The sequence below is a fragment of the Penaeus japonicus genome, unplaced genomic scaffold (genome assembly GCF_977035675.1).
Source record: "Penaeus japonicus unplaced genomic scaffold, GWHDUDI00000001_assembly GWHDUDI00000003, whole genome shotgun sequence".
In the NCBI taxonomy this organism is placed as follows: domain Eukaryota; kingdom Metazoa; phylum Arthropoda; class Malacostraca; order Decapoda; family Penaeidae; genus Penaeus; species Penaeus japonicus.
Genome location: NW_028234405.1, coordinates 49,889,052 through 49,911,551, shown reverse-complemented (window position 1 = coordinate 49,911,551; position 22,500 = coordinate 49,889,052). Strand labels below are relative to the sequence as shown.

General features: G+C 40.7%; 3 protein-coding genes across 3 annotated transcripts; 1 reads left to right on the top strand and 2 right to left on the bottom strand.

Annotated features, from left to right (window-relative positions):
- Window positions 1-268: 268 nt before the first annotated feature.
- On the top strand, window positions 269-3,543 carry LOC122247839 (arrestin homolog). The gene is made up of 6 exons (XM_086533720.1): window positions 269-475; window positions 1,068-1,428; window positions 1,568-1,861; window positions 1,987-2,130; window positions 2,244-2,373; window positions 2,523-3,543. The coding sequence occupies exons 1-6, from the start codon at window positions 367-369 to the stop codon at window positions 2,613-2,615; spliced, it is 1,131 nt and encodes a 376-aa protein (XP_086389846.1). The 5' UTR covers window positions 269-366; the 3' UTR covers window positions 2,616-3,543.
- A 6,060-nt stretch (window positions 3,544-9,603) lies between these two features.
- LOC122247838 (arrestin homolog) lies at window positions 9,604-11,842 on the bottom strand. Its single transcript, XM_086535130.1, has 5 exons — window positions 11,619-11,842; window positions 11,216-11,509; window positions 10,955-11,098; window positions 10,689-10,818; window positions 9,604-10,503 (listed from the first exon to the last, which is right to left on the bottom strand). The coding sequence occupies exons 1-5, from the start codon at window positions 11,840-11,842 to the stop codon at window positions 10,411-10,413; spliced, it is 885 nt and encodes a 294-aa protein (XP_086391256.1). The 3' UTR covers window positions 9,604-10,410.
- Window positions 11,843-18,263: 6,421 nt separating this feature from the next.
- On the bottom strand, window positions 18,264-21,787 carry LOC122247837 (arrestin homolog). Its single transcript, XM_043007474.2, has 6 exons — window positions 21,593-21,787; window positions 20,913-21,273; window positions 19,647-19,940; window positions 19,369-19,512; window positions 19,124-19,253; window positions 18,264-18,977 (listed from the first exon to the last, which is right to left on the bottom strand). The coding sequence occupies exons 1-6, from the start codon at window positions 21,699-21,701 to the stop codon at window positions 18,885-18,887; spliced, it is 1,131 nt and encodes a 376-aa protein (XP_042863408.2). The 5' UTR covers window positions 21,702-21,787; the 3' UTR covers window positions 18,264-18,884.
- Window positions 21,788-22,500: the final 713 nt, after the last annotated feature.

Here is a 22,500-nt window from a genome sequence, read left to right as displayed (position 1 = left end):
CATTGAGCATTTGGAAGGGCAGGGATTCGCATAGTATAGCTCTCACATTACCCTTTCTTTCCTCACTTCAATCTTCTTTTTATTGGTGGTTTATTTAATATATAGAGAGAGGCGTTTCAGAGTCACCTTTATCATCAGCTTCCAAATGTCTAAATAATCAAGTGCTTATCCTCTCACTTCCGCTTACTGCGCTAACTCATGACAACTTACGTCAGAGAATAATCCTGTTAGTCAGTATTGGCACAGGTATATAACTCGACGAGCGGGGGGGCTACGTGGCCAGTCTTTCAGCACTACTTCCACCTCTCTTTAAAAAAAAAATCCCAGCGAATCTCGCCGCCAGACACTTCAAACTTTACCTCCAAGATGGTCGTCCAGTTCAAGGTCTTTAAGAAGTCAGCCCCCAATGGGAAGCTGACCATCTACCTCGGTCGCAGGGACTTCGTGGACCATGTGTCTGCCGTCGATCCCGTTGGTGAGTTGCTTGTGGCAGAGGTTGGCAGAGGGAAGGGAATGAGAGGGACGTCGTGATAATGAATTATCCTTATGTCATGCCTGCGAGGTATTTGGTTCAGATATAGGGATCGTAAGTTTAGTTTGGTATGTGTGCGTGTCCTGTTAATCATTCAATGATTATTATTTGGATAGAAACTGTGAAGGATACTGTGTAGGATTATTCAGTAAAGAAATGCTTGTGTGCAGAATCTGCTATTAGAGTTTTATTATTTAAGTCTCGCCGGATTACCAGCTATAAATAACTAGCTGTAAAAGTATAAGATCAAAATGTGATCATTCCCCTGCGTTAGGAATCATTTCAAAACTGATTATGATAATCGCTGATAAGCAGGCTTTTCATAGCGAACCTTTTCAACTTTTTACGGATCTCTGTGTTTTCCGGAACTTATCATTGTTTTGTGTTTTGTTTATTCAGAGCGAATGCAGGAGTGAGCGAGGAAAAATATGGATAATCCTCTGAGTATATATAAGGAATTTGCCAAAGGGTAATTAATGAGCATCATATGATCAGCTGACACATTTTATCCGCTGACAATCTCTGCTTGAAACAGACGGCGTGTTGGTATTGGACCCAACTTACCTCGACGGGCGCAAGGTCTTCGGGCAGCTGGTGTGCAGCTTCAGGTACGGCCGAGAGGAGGACGAGGTCATGGGACTCAACTTCCAGAAGGACCTGTACCTCGCCTCCGAGCAGATTTATCCTCCTAAGGACGTCGATCCTACCAAGCTGCAGGAGCGACTCATGAAGAAGCTCGGGCCGCATTCGTATCCTTTCACCTTCAGGATGCCCGAGCAGGCCCCGCCCTCAGTCACCATCCAGCCAGGCCGCGAGGACGAAGGAAAGCCCTGCGGCGTCGAGTACTACGTCAAGGTCTTCGTTGGCGAGAACGATGCGGACCGAAGCCACAAGAGGTGAGTTCACGCGGTGGAGTGTCCCGGTAAAGGTACTGAGAATAGATAAACAAAAATTACGTTTTTCGGTAACAGTGTGATAAACAACAACAAGACAGACGACAGTCACTTGGTTTTCACGGCTCTCGTTTTCCTTCAGATCCACGATTCAGCTGAATATCCGAAGGATTCAGTTCGCCCCCAGCAAGACCGGCCGCCAGCCCTGCACCGTCGTCAGGAAGGACTTCATGCTTAGTCCCGGAGAGCTCGAACTGGAGGTGACGCTCGACAAGCAGCTCTACTATCACAAAGAAAAGATCGCCGTCAACATTTCCATCAGGAACCACAGCAATAAGACCGTCAAGAAAATCAAGGCCGCTGTCCAGCAGTCTGTGGATATCTGCTTGTTCTCAGGCGGGCAGTACAAGAGCACCGTGGCCAGCGTCGAAACACAGTGAGTATTTCACGCGTCGGGTAACTACTTACCAGGCAGTTTGGTAGAGCGAAGGGACATGTAAGTTGTACCAGAAAATGTTTCCCATATATAGGAGTGACTAGAGTGATCTACCCCACCCGCAGGGAAGGCTGCCCCGTGTCTCCTGGATCCGCCCTGCAGAAGATCATGTATCTTCTCCCGGTGTTGGATAGCAACATGGACCGCCGCGGCATCGCCCTGGACGGCCACCTGAAGAACATCCACACCAACCTGGCATCCAGCACTCTGTAAGTGCCATTCATCGCTTTCTTTCATATTCACTAGTTCACAAACCTAGAAAATCCTAGGAACGCAATTCTTTGAAATCAAAACAACTTTCAAATGTGCAATTTGTTTCCAGGTTGGCCAACCCTGAGAACAAAGACATGTTTGGAATGGTGATCTCATACACTGTGAAGGTGAAGCTGTACCTCGGTGCCATGGGCGGGGAGGTCACTGCCGAGCTGCCCTTCGTCCTCATGCATCCCAAGGTAGGTCCTCCTAGCCTTCGTTTCTCACGAGTCTCTAAACTTTCACACAGGATTGCCAATCCCTTTTTTTCCCCATTTTATTTTTATTTGATCAAGCAATACAGCTTTGAAGAGACATTTCCAGTAACGAGTCTCATCTCCCTCCACAGCCTGACCTCCGCCGCATGATGCGCGCCGACAGCCAAGCGCAGGTGGAGTCCTTCCGGTCCGAGAGCATGGGCGCCTCCGTCGACATGGACTAGACACCCTTCCGACGCCCCGCCTAACCCGATGACGACCCCGAACACGCCTGAAAGGACGACTCTTGAGGTGGAGAAAGTCTGAACTGAGACTCCTGCGCCCCCCCCCACCGACCCCTCTGGCTCTTCAGAGGGGAAGCGATGTCGACCCCCTCTGTCCTCTTCTTTGCCGTCTGTTTCTTTATTTTCTTCTTAGGTTCATGAACCAGTCTGACCGAAGGCTTCTTAGGTTCATGAACCATTCTGGCCGAAGGAAAGAAAGATCGTTACTTGACGATGAACCTTACTAATTTCATTCCAAGTAGTGTAAACAAAGCGAAGTAATGCCTTCGCTCTTCAAGCTCGTCTAATTAACATCGCCCCCCCCCGTCCCCCCCCCCAAAAAAAAAGAGATGGAAACGAGAAAAAAATGAAAATCTTTGTGAGTCAAAATTGTTTTCACGACGAAGAGAAGAAGACAGCGACGAATCATCGAAGCAAAGATTGATATATGAATGATATTCTGTGATATTCGTGCTAAACAGATAACAAAGCCATAGAGACTACTGTGATCTTTGAATAGAGGGAATCTGGAAGTGGAATCCAATTTCCTCCGGTGAAAGGACCATTGATATAAAGGAATAAGTGATAACACTGATACAAAAAAAAAACATCCGAAACAACGAAATAATAAGTGAATATTCGGCATTTTATATACGAAAGGAGAATGGCACATGAAATGATAAGATGAAATGAAGAACGAGAGTAAAACATGATTTCATTTTTTCCTCTCCATCTTGCGTGGTTTTGTGAAATTATTCTTATTTTCACTTGTGTTTAGTTTGTGTTATTTTAGTAGAGATAAATTGTATTCTAATCTTGCAATTGGTAAAAACAAATATTTGAACTAATTCACTATTTCTTTAGAAATAAAATTAGAATAAGAATCCTTTGTACTCGTATCCCAATCCTAGATAAGTCTACTAACCCATAACTTATTAGAAGACCCAATAAACAAAAAGAAATAAACATACATGAAGACACCAAAATTACTAAGAAAAAATAGGTTTCCTGAAATCAAGTCAGCGGAAAGAAAGAAAAAAGAAAAGAAAAAAAAAAGAAAAAAGAAAAAAAAACTTTAGGCCAACGTATGAAAACAATAATATGAAAGAAAGACTAAAGACAATACAATAATGATAATAAAAAAATAGAATTAAGAAATATATAACTCACGTCAAAAAGAAAACTCGAAAATGAGTTTTATTAATTTCCTTCTGTCTTTTATCTGTGAAAATATACGTATTTCATGGCTACATATTTCATAGCCTTAAAGCTTTCTTATATCGGCCTCCAGCTAAGAGTTCATACTTCACAAGCTATGTCGACCTCCAGCTAAGAGGTCATACTTCACAAGCTATGTCGACCTCCAGCTAAGAGTTCATACTTCACAAGGTATGTCGACCTCCAGCTAAGGGTTCATACTTCACAAGCTATGTCGACCTCCAGCTAAGAGTTCATACTTCACAAGCTATGTCGACCTCCAGCTAAGAGTTCATAATTCACAAGCCATGTCGACCTCCAGCTAAGACTTCATACGTCACAAGCTATGTCGACCTCCAGCTAAGAGCTCATAATTCACAAGCTATGTCGACCTCCAGCTAAGAGTTCATACTTCACAAGCTATGTCGACCTCCAGCTAAGAGTTCATACTTCACAAGCTATGTCGACCTCCAGCTAAGAGTTCATACTTCACAAGCTATGTCGACCTCCAGCTAAGAGTTCATACTTCACAAGCTATGTCGACCTCCAGCTAAGAGTTCATAATTCACAAGCCATGTCGACCTCCAGCTAAGACTTCATACGTCACAAGCTATGTCGACCTCCAGCTAAGAGCTCATAATTCACAAGCTATGTCGGCCTCCAGCTAAGAGTTCATACTTCACAAGCTATGTCGACCTCCAGCTAAGAGTTCATACTTCACAAGCTATGTCGACCTCCAGCTAAGAGTTCATACTTCACAAGCTATGTCGACCTCCAGCTAAGAGTTCATACTTCACAAGCTATGTCGACCTCCAGCTAAGAGTTCATACTTCACAAGCTATGTCGACCTCCAGCTAAGAGTTCATAATTCACAAGCCATGTCGACCTCCAGCTAAGACTTCATACGTCACAAGCTATGTCGACCTCCAGCTAAGAGCTCATAATTCACAAGCTATGTCGGCCTCCAGCTAAGAGTTCATACTTCACAAGCTATGTCGACCTCCAGCTAAGAGTTCATACTTCACAAGCTATGTCGACCTCCAGCTAAGAGTTCATACTTCACAAGCTATGTCGACCTCCAGCTAAGAGTTCATACTTCACAAGCTATGTCGACCTCCAGCTAAGAGTTCATACTTCACAAGCTATGTCGACCTCCAGCTAAGAGTTCATAATTCACAAGCCATGTCGACCTCCAGCTAAGACTTCATACGTCACAAGCTATGTCGACCTCCAGCTAAGAGCTCATAATTCACAAGCTATGTCGGCCTCCAGCTAAGAGTTCATACTTCACAAGCTATGTCGACCTCCAGCTAAGAGTTCATACTTCACAAGCTATGTCGACCTCCAGCTAAGAGTTCATACTTCACAAGCTATGTCGACCTCCAGCTAAGAGTTCATAGTTCACAAGCTATGTCGACCTCCAGCTAAGAGATCATAGTTCACAAGCTATGTCGACTTCCAGCTAAGAGTTCATACTCCACAAGCAATGTCGACCTCCAGCTAAGAATTCATACTGCACAAGCCATGTCGACCTCCAGCTAAGAGTTCATACTCCACAAGCTATGTCGACCTCCAGCTAAGAGTTGATACGTCACAAGCTATGTCGACCTCCAGCTAAGAGTTCATACTTCACAAGCTATGTCGACCTCCAGCTAAGAGTTGATACGTCACAAGCTATGTCGACCTCCAGCTAAGACTTCATACTTCACAAGCTATGTCGACCTCCAGCTAAGAGTTCATACTCCACAAGCTATGTCGACCTCCAGCTAAGAGTTCGTACTTCACAAGCTATGTCGACCTCCAGCTAAGAGTTCATACGTCACAAGCTATGTCGACCTCCAGCTAAGACTTCATACTCCACAAGCTATGTCGACCTCCAGCTAAGAGTTCATACTCCACAAGCTATGTCGACCTCCAGCTAAGAGTTCGTACTTCACAAGCTATGTCGACCTCCAGCTAAGAGTTCATACTCCACAAGCTATGTCGACCTCCAGCTAAGAGTTCGTACTTCACAAGCTATGTCGACCTCCAGCTAAGACTTCATACTCCACAAGCTATGTCGACCTCCAGCTAAGAGTTCATACTTCACAAGCTATGTCGACCTCCAGCTAAGACTTCATACTTCACAAGCTATGTCGACCTCCAGCTAAGAGTTCATACTTCACAAGCTATGTCGACCTCCAGCTAAGACTTCATACTTCACAAGCTATGTCGACCTCCACCTTAAGTTCATACTACAAAAAACATACGACCTTTGCCTAAAAATATACACTACACTGAGTATGTCAACCTCCAGCCATACTGCACAAGCTATATTTGCCTCCAACTAAAAAAAGGCTATAAAGTTCTGTCTAATGGTGTCGAGTTTTGTAATATAATTTCTCGAAATTAGTGAAGAAAGGGATATGGTGGCATGTGAAACTCTAAAGATATTTTACTCCGCGTTTAACAACCACTGGCATGTTCTGAATATATATTTTTTTCAATATCGATTATATATACTTAGTTTATATACTGTTTATACACACACATGATGATGGTGATGATAATGAACATGAGCATGAGGACGATGATGATGATGGTGATGATGATGCTGATGACGATGATTATGATAATGATAATGGAGATGATGATAATCATTGTTACTGTGATGATAATGATAATAATAATAGTAATAACAACAACAACAATAATGATAATAATGACAATAAAAAATAATAAAAACTACACTGACCATTACAAACAAAGATTTTCTTTAAATCCATGTGAATTATTTTGACGTCATAAAATTACCACGAACTAAAGTATCATCGTATAGCCACGCAATCAGCCCAGCCTTCTTTTGTTTTCTGAGTCACCGACAGACATGGTGACGTCATTCACACGTCATCGGCAGTTATACCTCTTCAGTGACGTCACTAAAGATTGATGTCAGGACCATGACATCAATGTGATGTCAGTTATAACGAAATACGTACTAAGTTAAGGATTTTTTTTCCTATGAAGCGAATCCAAAAGCAAAAGGGAATTGACATAACGTGTTTGGTTATCATTGTTATTTTTATTGTTATCATTATCATGCTATCATCGTTATCAATATGATTGATATCATCATTATGGTTATCTTTGTTACAATCATCATTATCATCATGTCATCATTACCGGTACAACTATTACTACACTGTAATACTCATCATTTCATTATAATTACTCTCAGCATTCATTATCATAATTGTTATTATTATCATTATTGTCATCATTATCATTATTATCATTAGGGTTATTGTTGTTGTTATTATTATTTTCATTATCATTACTATTATTGTTCTTGTTATTATCACTAATCATAATAATCATTACTGTTATTATTATCACTATTACTTTCATTAGCGTTATTATCATTGTCATCATTACCATTTTTATAATCACTGTAATCATTATCATTACTGGCATTATCATATCATCACTATTGCTCTCACGATAATGATAATCCCCATCATTCCTATCATCATTATGATCAACCAGGACATCATCATTACCATTATGATCATCACTATCATCACTAAATTACCATAATCGAGACCAAACTGGGGGTTGCAAGTTGGTATCGAATCACTGTGTCTCATTAGAGTGATAATAACATAAAATAAATAAATAAAGCATGCAAATAAACTAAAATGGCGAATGTATTAGTGGAGAAAGTAGGTAATAAAAAAAAATATTCGTACAGGATAAAGAAAAGCGTAAAAATACATGAAGCCTAAGTGAGTCGTGATGAAAAGAGTTTGAAGAACATTGGTTCAGACAATATCTAAATAAAGTAAATTTCAAAAAGGGGTCTTTAGATACTTCAAACACTATCAAAATTGATGCCATTTTAAAAGAATGAGAAAAGTACATCTTCAGAATTAGAAAAGAAAGAAAAAAGAATAGAAAGAAAGACAAAAAAAGAAAGAAAGAAAAAAAGAAAAGAAAAGAAAGACAAAATAAAGAAAAAAGAAAAGAAAGAAAAGAAAAGAAAGACAAAAAAGAAAAGAAAAGAAAGACAAAAAAGAAAAGAAAGAAAGACAAAAAAGAAAATAAAAAAGAAAAGAAAAGAAAGAAAGACAAAAAAAAAAAGGAAAAAAGAAAAAGGAAAAAAGAAAGAAAGAAAAAAAATATATATACACACAATAAATACAAAACCCCGAACCCTCAAGAGGTATGGACTATGGAGGTCACTGTGATTACTGTGATTAAACATATCATAAATTCCTCAGCCGTATTTTTGGACGTTTTCTGCGTGTCGTGGCCATGTCGTGTTCATGTTGCCTCCATGTCGTATTCATGTTGTGTCCATGTCGTGTTCATGTTACGAATGCGGTAATCTAGGGCGCAGAAGCATGGCACATTTGTGTCAGCTGCTTCAGGTTTACCAACCGTTCCAAAGTTAACATGTTTCAGATGAATGGCACTGTCCAAACGACAAATTCATAAGAGAAACTACAATCATAAGTAGCATTAACAAAAGATGCTGATTGGTATGAATCAGTCGTTGTACTTGTTCCTAGTTAAAGATTTGACAACCATTTCATGAACGCGCCGTTGGTAATTCACTCTACGCTCGATCAAAACAAACGCGATGAGAGGGATCGTGTGTTTATGAATAGATCTTCCTTATTTTGTCTCTGTATATACTGTACATATATGCATATCTTTAATATATCATACATATAGATTTAATGTATACATATTTCATGTAATTATAAATTTTAACTTTACGTTCCTGACTACTTTTACCATTCATTTAACTTCACTCTCCTTCGAAAAGTCCGCCAAAAGGTAAACAAACTCAAAATCGACAGAGAATCCATGTTTTCCTAAAAGGGTTTGTAATCCAAGTCTAGGACAATGATGCCTAATATATCCAATATAGATATTACTTTCCTAACGTAGTATGCTCATATGAAGTATTGGTAAGAAAAAGTGCAGTAAAAATATAATATTTTTCACCCATGTAGCTATCGTGATAAGCCTAGCCCCTTGTCACGGAGTTTCCACGATTGTTCCAATATTTTCCACGCTTTCGCCACGCTTTTGCCACGAACCCGCGTTTCTAGAATAACAAACGTGTCATGTTCTTGTCATGTACAATGTACACGGCGCACTTAGGGACTTAGAATACGGCTGCTTTATATCACCACAATTCTTTATGTCTACGCTGACCTTCCACTAACCATCCTTTCTTCATTCATCGTCGTATTTTCTTTCGACTTTAAGAGTTTGATAGTCTCAGGATTTCATTCTTACAATTTCAGTACTTCGAGATGATATATTGAATTTCCTTGTATTAGAGAATTAGTCTTTCTAATGTCTGAAGAAATGTATTATTATCATGCTTGAGAAACTGCTATTTCTATTGTTTTTCTTCTTCTCATTTTTGGTTTCATTTTACATTTCATTATGATCATATATATATATATATATATTCTATATATATATTATATATATATATTATATAATATATATATATATTTTTTTTTTTTTTTTTTTTTTTTTTTTTTTTTTTTTTTTTTTTTTTTTCAAGTATCTTATATTTTTGTTTTACATTTTGATTACATAACGTGATTAGAAAAAAAAATCGTCAGAATTTGTGTATGTTACTACTTGTTTATAAATTTTATCAATATCCTTAATGTATTGTTGTTATATTTATTTTGTTTAAGATCATGTTTTTAATGATAATAAAAACAGGAAATAATTAAGAGCTGTCTTTATTAAATTACTACAATTTATTTATGTTGGTTTTAAAAGCAGAAATCGAATCAGAAGCTAATTTAATTGACAAGTATAGATGACACAGGTTAGTCTCATTACAACTGTGCTTATCGTTGTAAAGCTGTTATGATGAAAAAAAAATCATAATTGTGATAATAACATAAGGAAAAATAGTAGTAGTAGCAGTTGCAGTAGTTGCAGCAACGGTAGCAGTAGTAGTATTAGTAGCAGCAATGGTAGTAGTAATAGTAGTACTCCTAGTAGTAATAGTAGTAGAAGTAGTAGAAGTGATATTGATAACAATAGTGATAATAATATAATAATAATAATAATAATAATAATAATAAGGATCACTTCACGGCACACTTTGCACTAATCTTTTTCTTGTTGCACTGTTGGATTAGAACTCGTTTCAGATGACTGATTTTATGCGATTCTTTATATCAATGGTCCCTTTGTCCTCACTTTATATCAATGGTCCTTTTTCCTGAGGGCTGTAGATTCCACTTCCACATTCCCTCTTTCAAACATCACAGTAGTCCTGGTGGCTTCACTCTACACTGAGGATTTGCATACACAGAGTAAAACGATTTTCGAAAATTAAAATTCGATTTTTTTAGGAGATGACTTGCGTTAAAGTTGTTGTTTTTCTTCTCCTTCAATGGGTGTTCGGTATTTTCGGAAGAAAATTATGAAAAGAAAAAAATGACGAATCTCTTAGAGAAAGAAAAGAGAGTTATCAGCGTTATTCCATTTGAAGTTCGAAGTCGGCAAGATGTCATCGGGGTTTAAGAAGTCGAAGTTAGTCCATGTCGACGGAAGCGCCCATGCTCTCGGACCGGAAGGACTCCACCTGCGCTTGGCTGTCGGCGCGCATCATGCGGCGGAGGTCAGGCTGCGGAAGGAGAGGAGAATCGTCATGCATCGAATCATTGTGGTGATGTAATGTTGCGTCATGGTGAATGATCTCATGCAGCTTATCATGAATGCCCTCTACCCGAGGTCTAACTTACGGATGAGTTGTGATAGAAATTCGGATTAAGGATTTTGGGAGAGACGGAATGACCTCTCGTGACCTACCTTGGGATGCATAAGGATGAGGGGCAGCTCGGCAGTGACCTCCCCGCCCATGGCACCGAGGTACAGCTTCACCTTGGCGGTGTATGAAATTATCATTCCGAACATGTCTCGGTTCTCGGGGTTAGCCAGCCTGGAGAAACGGAAAGCACATTTCAAGTAAATAAGTAAGGATATCCAAGTTTAAGTAATACTAGGGGAGGAAAAACTATTCTCTTATTAACTTAGATGACTATTGACCTAATTTGAAAATAAACGCGGGTACTTACATGGTGCTGGAAGCCAGGTTGGTGTGAATGTTCTTCAGGTGGCCGTCCAGGGCGATGCCGCGGCGGTCCATGTTGCTGCTAAGAACCGGAGTGAGATACAGGCTCTTCTGCAGGCCGGATCCGGGAGACACGGGGCAGCCTTCCCTGTGGAACAAGTACGAGGATAATCAGAGTGAAACATATGTGTCGCCTTTTCGCACGTATCAATAGATATTGATGAATATGTAAATCGGAATGAGAATTTAAGTTGGTGGCACTCACTGAGTCTCCACGCTGGCCACGGTGCTCTTGTGTTGTCCGCCTGATAACAGACAAACATCAACAGACTGCTGGACAGCGGCCTTGATCTTCTTAACAGTCTTATTACTGTTGTTCTTGATGGTCACTTTGACGGTGATTTGCTCGCCGTGGTAATAGAGCTGCTTGTCGAGGGACACCTCCATCTCCAGCTCCCCGGGACTCAGCATGAAGTCCTTCCTGACGACGGTGCAGGGCTGGCGGTCGGATTGGTTGGGAGCGAACTGAATCCTTCGGATGTTGAGCTGGACGGTGGATCTGAAACAGGAAAGGGTCAGGTTTGAGCATGCGAAGAGGGGATTTTGTCTTTCTTGTATAACTAAAAGGCAACCGAGTATTGTAGACTTCTTTCTCAACGCTTACTTACCTCTTATGGCTTCGGTCTTCTTCGTTATCTCCGACGTACACCTTGATGTAGTACTCGACGCCGCAAGGTTTTCCTTCATCCTCGGCGCCGGGCTGGATGGTGACGGAGGGCGGGGCCTGCTCGGGCATCTTGAAGGTGAAAGGATACGAGTTCCCTCCGAGCTTCTTCATGAGTCGCTCCTGCAGCTTGGTAGGCTCGACGTCCTTCGTCACCTCTGAATTCATGTCACCTCTGAACTCATGTCAGCTCTGAATTCATGTCACCTCTGAATTCATGTCACCTCTGAACTCATGTCAGCTCTGAATTCATGTCACCTCTGAATTCATGTCACCTCTGAACTCATGTCAGCTCTAAATTCATGTCACCTCTGAACTCTTGTCAGCTCTAAATTCATGTCACCTCTGAACTCTTGTCAGCTCTAAATTCATGTCACCTCTGAATTCATGTCACCTCTGTATTCATGTCACCTCTGTATTCATGTCACCTCTGAATTCATGTCACCTCTGAATTCATGTCACCTCTGTATTCATGTCACCTCTGTATTCCTATCACCTCTGAATTCATGGCACCTCTGAATTCATGGTCACCTCTGTATTCATGTCACCTCTGGAATTCATGTCACCTCTAATTCATGTCACCTTCTGAATTCATGTCACCTCGGTATTCATGTCACCTCGGAATTCATGTCACCTCTGGAATTCATGTCACCTCTGAATTCAGTCACCTCTGAATTCATGTCACTCTGAATTCAGGTCACCTCTGTATTCAAGTCACCTCTGAATTCAAGTCACCTCTGAATTCATGGCACCTCTGAATTCATGTAACCTCTGTATTCATGTCACCTCGTATTCATGTCACCTTTGAATTCATGTCACTCTGAATCATGTCACCTCTGAATTCAATGTCACCTCTGAATACATGTCACCTCTGTATTCATGGTCACCTCTGAATTCAGGTCACCTCTGTATTCATGTTCACCTCTGAATTCATGGCACCTCTGAATTCATGGCACCTCTGTATTCATGCACCTCTGTATTCATGGTCACCTCTGTATTCATGCACCTCTGAATTCATGTCACCGCTGTATTCATGTCACCATCTGAATTCATGTCACTCTGAATTCAGGTCACCTCTGAATTCATGACACCTCTGAATTCATGGCACCTCTGAATTCATGTCACCTCTGGAATTCATGTCACCTCTGAATACATGTCACCTCTGAATCATGTCACCTCTGTATTAATGTCACCTCTGTATTCATGTCACCTCTGAATTCAATGTCACCTCTGTATTCATGTCAACTCTGTATTCATGTCAACCTCTGAATTCATGACACCTCTGAATTCATGGTCACCTCTGTATTCATGTCACCACTGAATTCATGTCACCACTGAATTCATGTCACCACTGTATTCATGTCACCTCTTGTATTCATGTCACCCCTGAATTCATGTCACCTCTGTATTCATTTCTAACTCTGTATTCATGTCACCTCTGAATCATGTCACCTCATGAATTCACATGTCAACTCAGAATTCATTGTCACCTCTGTATCAGGACACCTTCTGAATTCATGTCACCTCTGATTTCATGTAACATATGAATTCATGTCACCCTTGTATTCATGTACACCTCTGAATTCAAGTCACCTTAATTCATGTCACCATCAGTATTCTATGTCACCTCTGTATTCATGTCACCTCTGTATTCATGTCTCAACTCTGAATCATGTCATCTTTGTATCATGTCACCTTATTTCCATGATGTCACCTCTGAATCATGTCACCCTCAGAATTCATGTCAACTCTTGTATTCATCATTTCACCTCTGAATTCATGTCACCGTCAGAATTCATTCACCCTGAATCATGTCACGCGTCTTGTATTCATGGTCACCCCTCTGAATTCATTCACGCTCTGAATTCATGTCAACTCTGTATTCATGTCACCTCTGTATTCATTCACTCAGTATTCAATATCAACCGTCTGAAATACATGTCACCTCTGTTATCATGTCCCACTACTGTATTCCAGTCACCCATGTATTCATGTCACCTCAGTATTCATGTCTCACCGCTGAATTCCATGTCACCATCTTGAATTCAATGTCTACCTACTGTATTCATGTCACCTCTGCATTCATGTCACACTCTGTATTCATGTCACCGTCTGAATTCATTGTCACCTATCATTCATTCACCTCGTATTCATGTCACCCTTGTATTCATGTCCCACCTCTGTATTCAATTCACCTCTGAATTCATGTCACCTATGCTTTCATGTCAACTCTGTATTCATGTCACCTCTGAATTTCATGTCACCTCTGTATTCATTCCTACCTCTGAATTCATGTCACCTCTGTATTCATGTCACCTCTTAATTCATGTCACCTCTGAATTCATGTCACCTCTGTATTCATGACACCTCTGAAATCATGTCACCATCTGTATTCATGTCACACCTCTGTATTCATGTCATCCTCTGAATTCATGTCACCTCTGTAATTCCATGTCACCTCTGTAATTCCATGTCACCTCTGTATTCATGACAGCCCTCTGAATTCCATGTCACCCGTCTGAAGCTTTTCAGTCACCTCTGAATTCATGTCACCCTCTGAATTTCATGTCACCTCTAATTCCATGTCACCTCTGAATTTCATGTCTCCGTCTTGACAATTTCATGTCCACCTCTTATTCATTTCATCTCTTTATTTTCATGTCACCTCTTGTCTTCAATTTCACCACTGAAATCATGTCACCTCTGAATTCAGGTCACCTCACTGTGATTCATGTCACCTCAGAATTCATGTCACCTTCTAATTCATGTCAACCTCTTATTCATGTCACCTCTGAATTACAATGTCCACGCTCTGAATACATGTCATACCTCTGAATTTCATGTCACCTCTGAATTCATGTCACCTCTGTATTCTATGTCACCTCTGAATTCAGATGTCACCTTCTTAATTCATGTCACCATCTGAATTCATGTCACCTCTGTAATTCAATGTCACCTCTGTATTCCCATGTCACCTCAGAATTCATGTCACCTCTGTATTCATGTCACCTCTGAATTCATGTCACCTCTGAATTCATGTCACCCTGAATTCATGTCACCTCTGTATTCATGGCACCTCTGAATTCATGTCACCTCTTCATGTCATCTCTGTATTCATGTCACCTCTAAATTCATGTCACCTCCTCTGTATTCATGTCACCTCTGCATTCATGTCATCTCTGTATTCATGTCACCTTTGAATTCATGTCACCTCTGAATTCATGTCACCTCTGAATTCATGTCACCTCTGAACTCATGTCAGCTCTAAATTCATGTCACCTCTGAACTCTTGTCAGCTCTAAATTCATGTCACCTCTGAACTCTTGTCAGCTCTAAATTCATGTCACCTCTGAATTCATGTCACCTCTGTATTCATGTCACCTCTGTATTCATGTCACCTCTGTATTCATGTCACCTCTGTATTCATGTCACCTCTGTATTCATGTCACCTCTGAATTCATGTCACCTCTGAATTCATGTCACCTCTGTATTCATGTCACCTCTGAATTCATGTCACCTCTGAATTCATGTCACCTCTGAATTCATGTCACCTCTGAATTCATGTCACCTCTGAATTCATGTCACCTCTGAATTCATGTCACCTCTGTATTCATGTCACCTCTGAATTCATGTCACCTCTGTATTCATGTCACCTCTGAATTCATGTCACTGTCACCTCTGAATTCATGTCACCCGAATTCATGTCCCTCTGTATTCATGTCAGAATTCATGTCACCTTAATTCATGTGCCTCTAATTCATGTCACCTCTGAATTCATGTCCCTCTGTATTCATGTCACCTCTGAAGTCATGTCAGCTCTAGATTCATGTCACCTCTGAATTCATGTCACTGAATTCATGTCACCTCGTATTCATGTCACCTTGAATTCATGTCCTCTGATCATGTCACCTCTGAATTCATGTCACCTCTGTATTCATGTCACCTCTGTATTCATGTCACCTCTGTATTCATGTCACCTCTGAATTCATGTCACCTCTGAATTCATGTCACCTCTGAATTCATGTCATCTCTATATTCATGTCACCTCTGAATTCATGTCACCTCTGAATTCATGTCACCTCTGAATTCATGTCACCTCTGAATTCATGTCACCTCTGTATTCATGTCACCTCTGAATTCATGTCACCTCTGAATTCATGTCACCTCTGAATTCATGTCACCTCTGTATTCATGTCACCTCTGAATTCATGTCACCTCTGAATTCATGTCACCTCTGAATTCATGTCACCTCTGAATTCATGTCACCTCTGTATTCATGTCACCTCTGTATTCATGTCACCTCTGAATTCATGTCACCTCTGAATTCATGTCACCTCTGAATTCATGTCACCTCTGAATTCATGTCACCTCTGAATTCATGTCACCTCTGAATTCATGTCACCTCTGAATTCATGTCACCTCTGAATTCATGTCACCTCTGTATTCATGTCACCCCTGAATTCATGTCACCTCTGAATTCATGTCACCTCTGTATTCATGTCACCTCTGAATTCATGTCACCTCTGTATTCATGTCACCTCTGTATTCATGTCACCTCTGAATTCATGTCACCTCTGAATTCATGTCACCTCTGTATTCATGTCACCTCTGAATTCATGTCACCTCTGAATTCATGTCACCTCTGAATTCATGTCACCTCTGTATTCATGTCACCTCTGAATTCATGTCACCTCTGAATTCATGTCACCTCTGTATTCATGTCACCTCTGAATTCATGTCACCTCTGTATTCATGTCACCTCTGAATTCATGTCACCTCTGAATTCATGTCACCTCTGAATTCATGTCACCTCTGAATTCATGTCACCTCTGAATTCATGTCACCTCTGAATTCATGTCACCTCTGAATTCATGTCACCTCTGAATTCCTATCACCTCTGTATTCATGTCACCTCTGAATTCCTATCACCTCTGTATTCATGTCACCTCTGAATTCATGTCACCTCTGAATTCATGTCACCTCTGAATTCATGTCACCTCTGAATTCATGTCACCTCTGAATTCATGTCACCTCTGTATTCATGTCACCTCTGTATTCATGTCACCTCTGAATTCATGTCACCTCTGAATTCATGTCACCTCTGTATTCATGTCACCTCTGAATTCATGTCACCTCTGTATTCATGTCACCTCTGTATTCATGTCACCTCTGAATTCCCTACTCCCTCTGAATTCATGTCACCTCTGTATTCATGTCATCTCTGTATTCATGTCACCTCTGTATTCATGTCACCTCTGTATTCATGTCACCTCTGTATTCATGTCACCTCTGTATTCATGTCACCTCTGTATTCATGTCACCTCTGCATTCATGTCACCTCTGTATTCATGTCACCTCTGAATTCATGTCACCTCTGTATTCATGTCACCTCTGTATTCATGTCACCTCTGTATTCATGTCACCTCTGTATTCATGTCACCTCTGAATTCATGTCACCTCTGTATTCATGTCACCTCTGTATTCATGTCACCTCTGAATTCATGTCACCTCTGTATTCATGTCACCTCTGTATTCATGTCACCTATGCATCCATGTCACCTCTGTATTCATGTCATCTCTGTATTCATGTCAGCTCTAAATTCATGTCACCTCTGAATTCATGTCATCTCTGTATTCATGTCATCTCTGTATTCATGTCACCTCTGAATTCATGTCACCTCTGAATTCATGTCACCTCTGAATTCATGTCACCTCTGTATTCATGTCACCTCTGTATTCATGTCACCTCTGTATTCATGTCACCTCTGTATTCATGTCACCTCTGAATTCATGTCACCTCTGTATTCATGTCACCTCTGTATTCATGTCACCTCTGTATTCATGTCACCTATGCATCCATGTCACCTCTGTATTCATGTCACCTATGCATTCATGTCACCTCTGTATTCATGTCACCTCTGTATTCATGTCACCTATGCATCCATGTCACCTCTGTATTCATGTCACCTCTGAATTCATGTCACCTCTGTATTCATGTCACCTCTGTATTCATGTCACCTCTGAATTCATGTCACCTCTGTATTCATGTCACCTCTGTATTCATGTCACCTCTGTATTCATGTCACCTCTGTATTCATGTCACCTCTGTATTCATGTCACCTCTGAATTCATGTCACCTCTGAATTCATGTCACCTCTGAATTCATGTCACCTCTGTATTCATGTCACCTCTGAATTCATGTCACCTCTGAATTCATGTCACCTCTGAATTCATGTCACCTCTGTATTCATGTCACCTCTGAATTCATGTCACAATGCCATATCCTATCTTCATCCCATCCTGTAGGATAAACAGAAACCAGACTAATCCTAAATAATATGGCGCCGACTTCCTTGAACACCGCTACAATTATACATTTTTTAATGATAAAACAAGAAGGTAAATTAATGAAGAAAACCGATCAGGGATTCATCTTTATTATTATTAATTTTTAATCAATCTGGAAATAAGTGAAATAGATTAAAGTAGTTATATATTTGTCTCAACTGATAACACATAAGATTTTTTTTTAATATCAATTAGATTTTGCAAGACATAAAATGATCTCTAAGCCATCAACATTGCAATCATCATTCCGTTAGTTATAACGATTAGACTGGTGATAATGATGCTGATGATAAAAATGATGATAGATGACAAAGTACAATTATATAAATAAAGCAGCTGACATAACATTATTTTTAATTATTTCTTTATAAGTCGATCTCGTCGATTTTTTTCTGTCACAACGGACGCCACTTTGCACTTGAAATTTTCTGATATTTTAGTTCGTTGTTTCATTTAAAAATATATATATTTTATATCAATGGTCCTTTACGTCCTCTTTTTTTTATATATCAATGGTCCTTTTTCCTGAGAGTTGCGGATTCCACTTCCACGTTCTCTCTTTCAAAACATCACAGTAGTCCTGATGGCTTCACTGAGGAATTACCCACACTTATAAAAAATATAGATTATTTACGAAACACATTCGTGTTTTCAGTCGATGATGACTCGTTTGTTGTTTTAAAAAGGTTTAAGTAAATAGGGAAAATATTAATCGGTATGTGAACGATACTTGAAAAAAAGAATCTTGAAGACAAAAAAATAAAATAAAATAAATAAAAAATAAAGAGAAAAAAAATCGTCATTATTATCAAATCACGTTCGGAATCCTGTTGCAAACGTCATCGAGGTCACAGAAGGGCGTCTAGTCCATGTCGACGGAGGCTGCGATGCTCTCGGAGCGGAAGGCCTCCACCTGCGCTTGGCTGTCGGCGCGCATCATGCGGCGGAGGTCAGGCTGCGGAAGGAAGGACTCGTTACTGGAAATGTCTCTTCAGAGCTGTATTGCTTGATCAAATAAAAATAACATGGGGAAAAAAAGGGATTAGCAATTCTGTGTGAAAGTTTAGAGACTCGTGAGAAACGAAGGGTAGGAGGACCTACCTTGGGATGCATGAGGACGAAGGGCAGCTCCGCGGTGACCTCCCCGCCCATGGCGCCGAGGTACAGTTTGACCTTGGCGGTGTAGGAAATCACCATTCCGAACATGTCTCGGTTCTCGGGGTTAGCCAGCCTAGAAGGAGAGGAAAATTATCTGTTTGTAGCTCAGGTAATACACGGATAGAAACCCTCTTCTCTTTAACATGGATGACAAACTATCCATTTAGAAAACAAAGGAAGATGCTCACAAGGTGCTGGAAGCCAGGTTGGTGTGGATGTTCTTCAGGTGGCCGTCCAGGGCGATGCCGCGGCGGTCCATGTTGCTGCTAAGAACCGGAGTGAGGTACAGGCACTTCTGCAGAGCGGAGCCGGGAGATACGGGGCAGCCTTCCCTGAGAAGATCGAAAATTTTAAGATTAGTTAAGTGCGCCGGCTAATCCTACGTGTCATTACAGATTCACTGATGATCCAGAGTACGTTTATAAAGTATGTCAGAAGGCGTTGTGAACTGACAAGGAGTACTCACTGCGTCTCCACGCTGGCCACGGTGCTCTTGAACTGTCCGCCCGAGAACAGGCAAATATCAACAGACTGCTGGACAGCGGCCTTGATTTTCTTAACAGTCTTGTTACTGTTGTTCTTGATGGTGACGTTGATGGCAATTTTCTCGCCGTGGTAATAGAGCTGCTTGTCGAGCGTCACCTCCATCTCCAGCTCTCCGGGACTCAGCATGAAGTCCTTCCTGACGATGGTGCAAGGCTGGCGGCCGGTCTTGCTGGGGGCGAACTGAATCCTTCGGATATTCAGCTGAATCGTGGACCTGTTAAACGAAATGCGTAATAACTTTAACTTTAAACTGAGCATTTAAATGGTGTATTTTTTTTTCCAACATGGAGACTATCAGCCGTATTCTAAGTCCCTAAGCGCGACGTGTACATGACATGAACATGCCGCGATTCGTATTCTAGAAGCGCGTGTTCGTGTCAAAAGCGTGGCAAGAGCGTGGAAAGTATTGGAACAATCGTGGAAACTAGGCTTGTCACGATAGTTACACGGGCGAAAAAAATCATATTTTTACTGTACTTTTTCTTACCAATACTTCATATGAGCATACTACGTTTGGAAAGTAATATCTATATTGGATATATTAGGCATCATTGTCCTAGACTTGGATTACAAACCCTTTTAGGAAAACATGGATTCTCTGTCGATTTTGAGTTTGTTTACCTTTTGGCGGACTTTTCGAAGGAGAGTGAAGTTAAATGAATGGTAAAAGTAGTCAGGAATGTAAAGTTAAAGTATATAATTATATGAAATATGTATACATTAAATCTATATGTATGATATATTAAAGATACGCATATATGTACAGTATATACAGAGACAAAATAAGGAAGATCTATTCATAAACACACGATCCCTCTCATCGCGTTTGTTTTGATGGAGCATAGAGTGAATTACCAACGGCAAGTTCGTGAAATGGTTATCAATTCTTTAACTAGGAACAAGTACAACGACTGATTCATGCCAAAATTGTACTAGCGTTTGTTAGTGCTACTTATAATTATAGTTTCTCTTATGAATTTGTCGTTTGGACAGTGCCATTCATCTGAAACATGTTAACTTAACCTGAAGCAGCTGACACAAACATGTCACGCTTTTGCACACTAGAATAACGCATTCGTGACATGAACACGGCATGGACACATGAACATGACATGGCCACGGCACGCAGAAAACGTCCAAGAATACGGCTGTATATGTTACTAAAGATTTCAGTAAGTAGACTTACCTCTTATGGCTTCGGTCCTCTTCGTTCTCTCCGACGTACACCTTGATGTAGTACTCGACGCCGCAGGGCTTTCCTTCGTCCTCGCGGCCGGGCTGGATGGTGACGGAGGGCGGGGCCTGCTCGGGCATCTTGAAGGTGAAAGGATACGAGTTCCCTCCGAGCTTCTTCATGAGTCGCTCCTGCAGCTTGGTAGGCTCGACGTCCCTAGGAGGATAGATCTGCTCGGAGGCGAGGAACAGGTCCTTCTGGAAGTTGAGTCCCATGACCTCATCCTCCTCTCGGCCGTACCTGAAGCTGCATACCAGCTGCCCATAGACCTTGCGCCCCTGGAGGTACGAAGGATCCACCACCAACACGCCGTCTGGACAGAGGGAAAAGGGAAACGCATGTAAATTCTGCTTAATTCAGAAACCGATAGATTAACATGAAGACTTCCAGAAATGCTTGGTTTATAAATAAAACATGATGTAAAAATTATTAACTGGGTCACTGTCACAGTACGTCTGTGGGGAAACGAGGTAACTTAATTCCTATGTTCTTTATAAATCAAGCAATATAATAACTACAACCTTAAAACTCGTCAAGGACTATCTGACCAAACTGAAAAGACAAGAGTAGTTACCAACAAGATGAAAGAGGCCTAAGTGACAAAGTGGCAAAACGGATCTCGAAAAACTCACCAACGGGATCGACGGCAGAGACGTGGTCCACGAAGTCCCTGCGACCGAGGTAGATGGTCAGCTTGCCGTTGGGGGCTGCCTTCTTGAACACTTTGAACTGGACGACCATCTTGGCGGAGCTGAAGGAGAGCAACAGACGATACGGAAACTCGAGTGGAAATGGGAGTCGCTGAGGGTCTTTGCGGAGCCTCTGAGTAGCTGGCTTTTATAGTTCCTCCGCCGTCGTCAGCTGTTAATGGGATTATGTCGGAACACATGCTACCTGCGCTGACTATGGTACTCTGTAGAGCCCGACGAATATGGAAGAATGAAAGCGGAAGAACCGTTGAAATGGAAATCGTAGATCCATCTCAATTCCGAAAATCAAAATTGTGTTTTGTTAAACAGTTTCCCAGCTCCCTTGTACAGCTCGTCGACACGATCCCTTTATATCTAGCAGTATAATAACATACTCAATAAGGAGGTCAGAGAAACCTTAAGAATGACAGTAAACGGAGGAATAGAGAAGAAAATATAGGTAAAAGAGGGGAGGGGGAGGTAATACGCTAACTCGCATTCCCCTTGAACGACCAAGTCATCCTTCTTAACACACTGATGATTACGGTAAGGAGATATCCTGAAAGGTGGACACGTGTCGGAAGCCTTCCGGTTACAAGAGGGAAAAAAGACGAGAAAAAGGACATGAAAACTATTACTTTTCGTCTTCTTTGGGTTTGTGGGAGCGTTAGTGTATCTGGTTGAGTTCCAAATCAATTTTATGATGGCATTGGTTAGAAAAGTATATATATATATATATATATATATATATATATATATATATATATATATATATATATATATATATATATATATACATATATATATATATATATATGATTGGAAAGTAATATATAAATGTATAAATTATA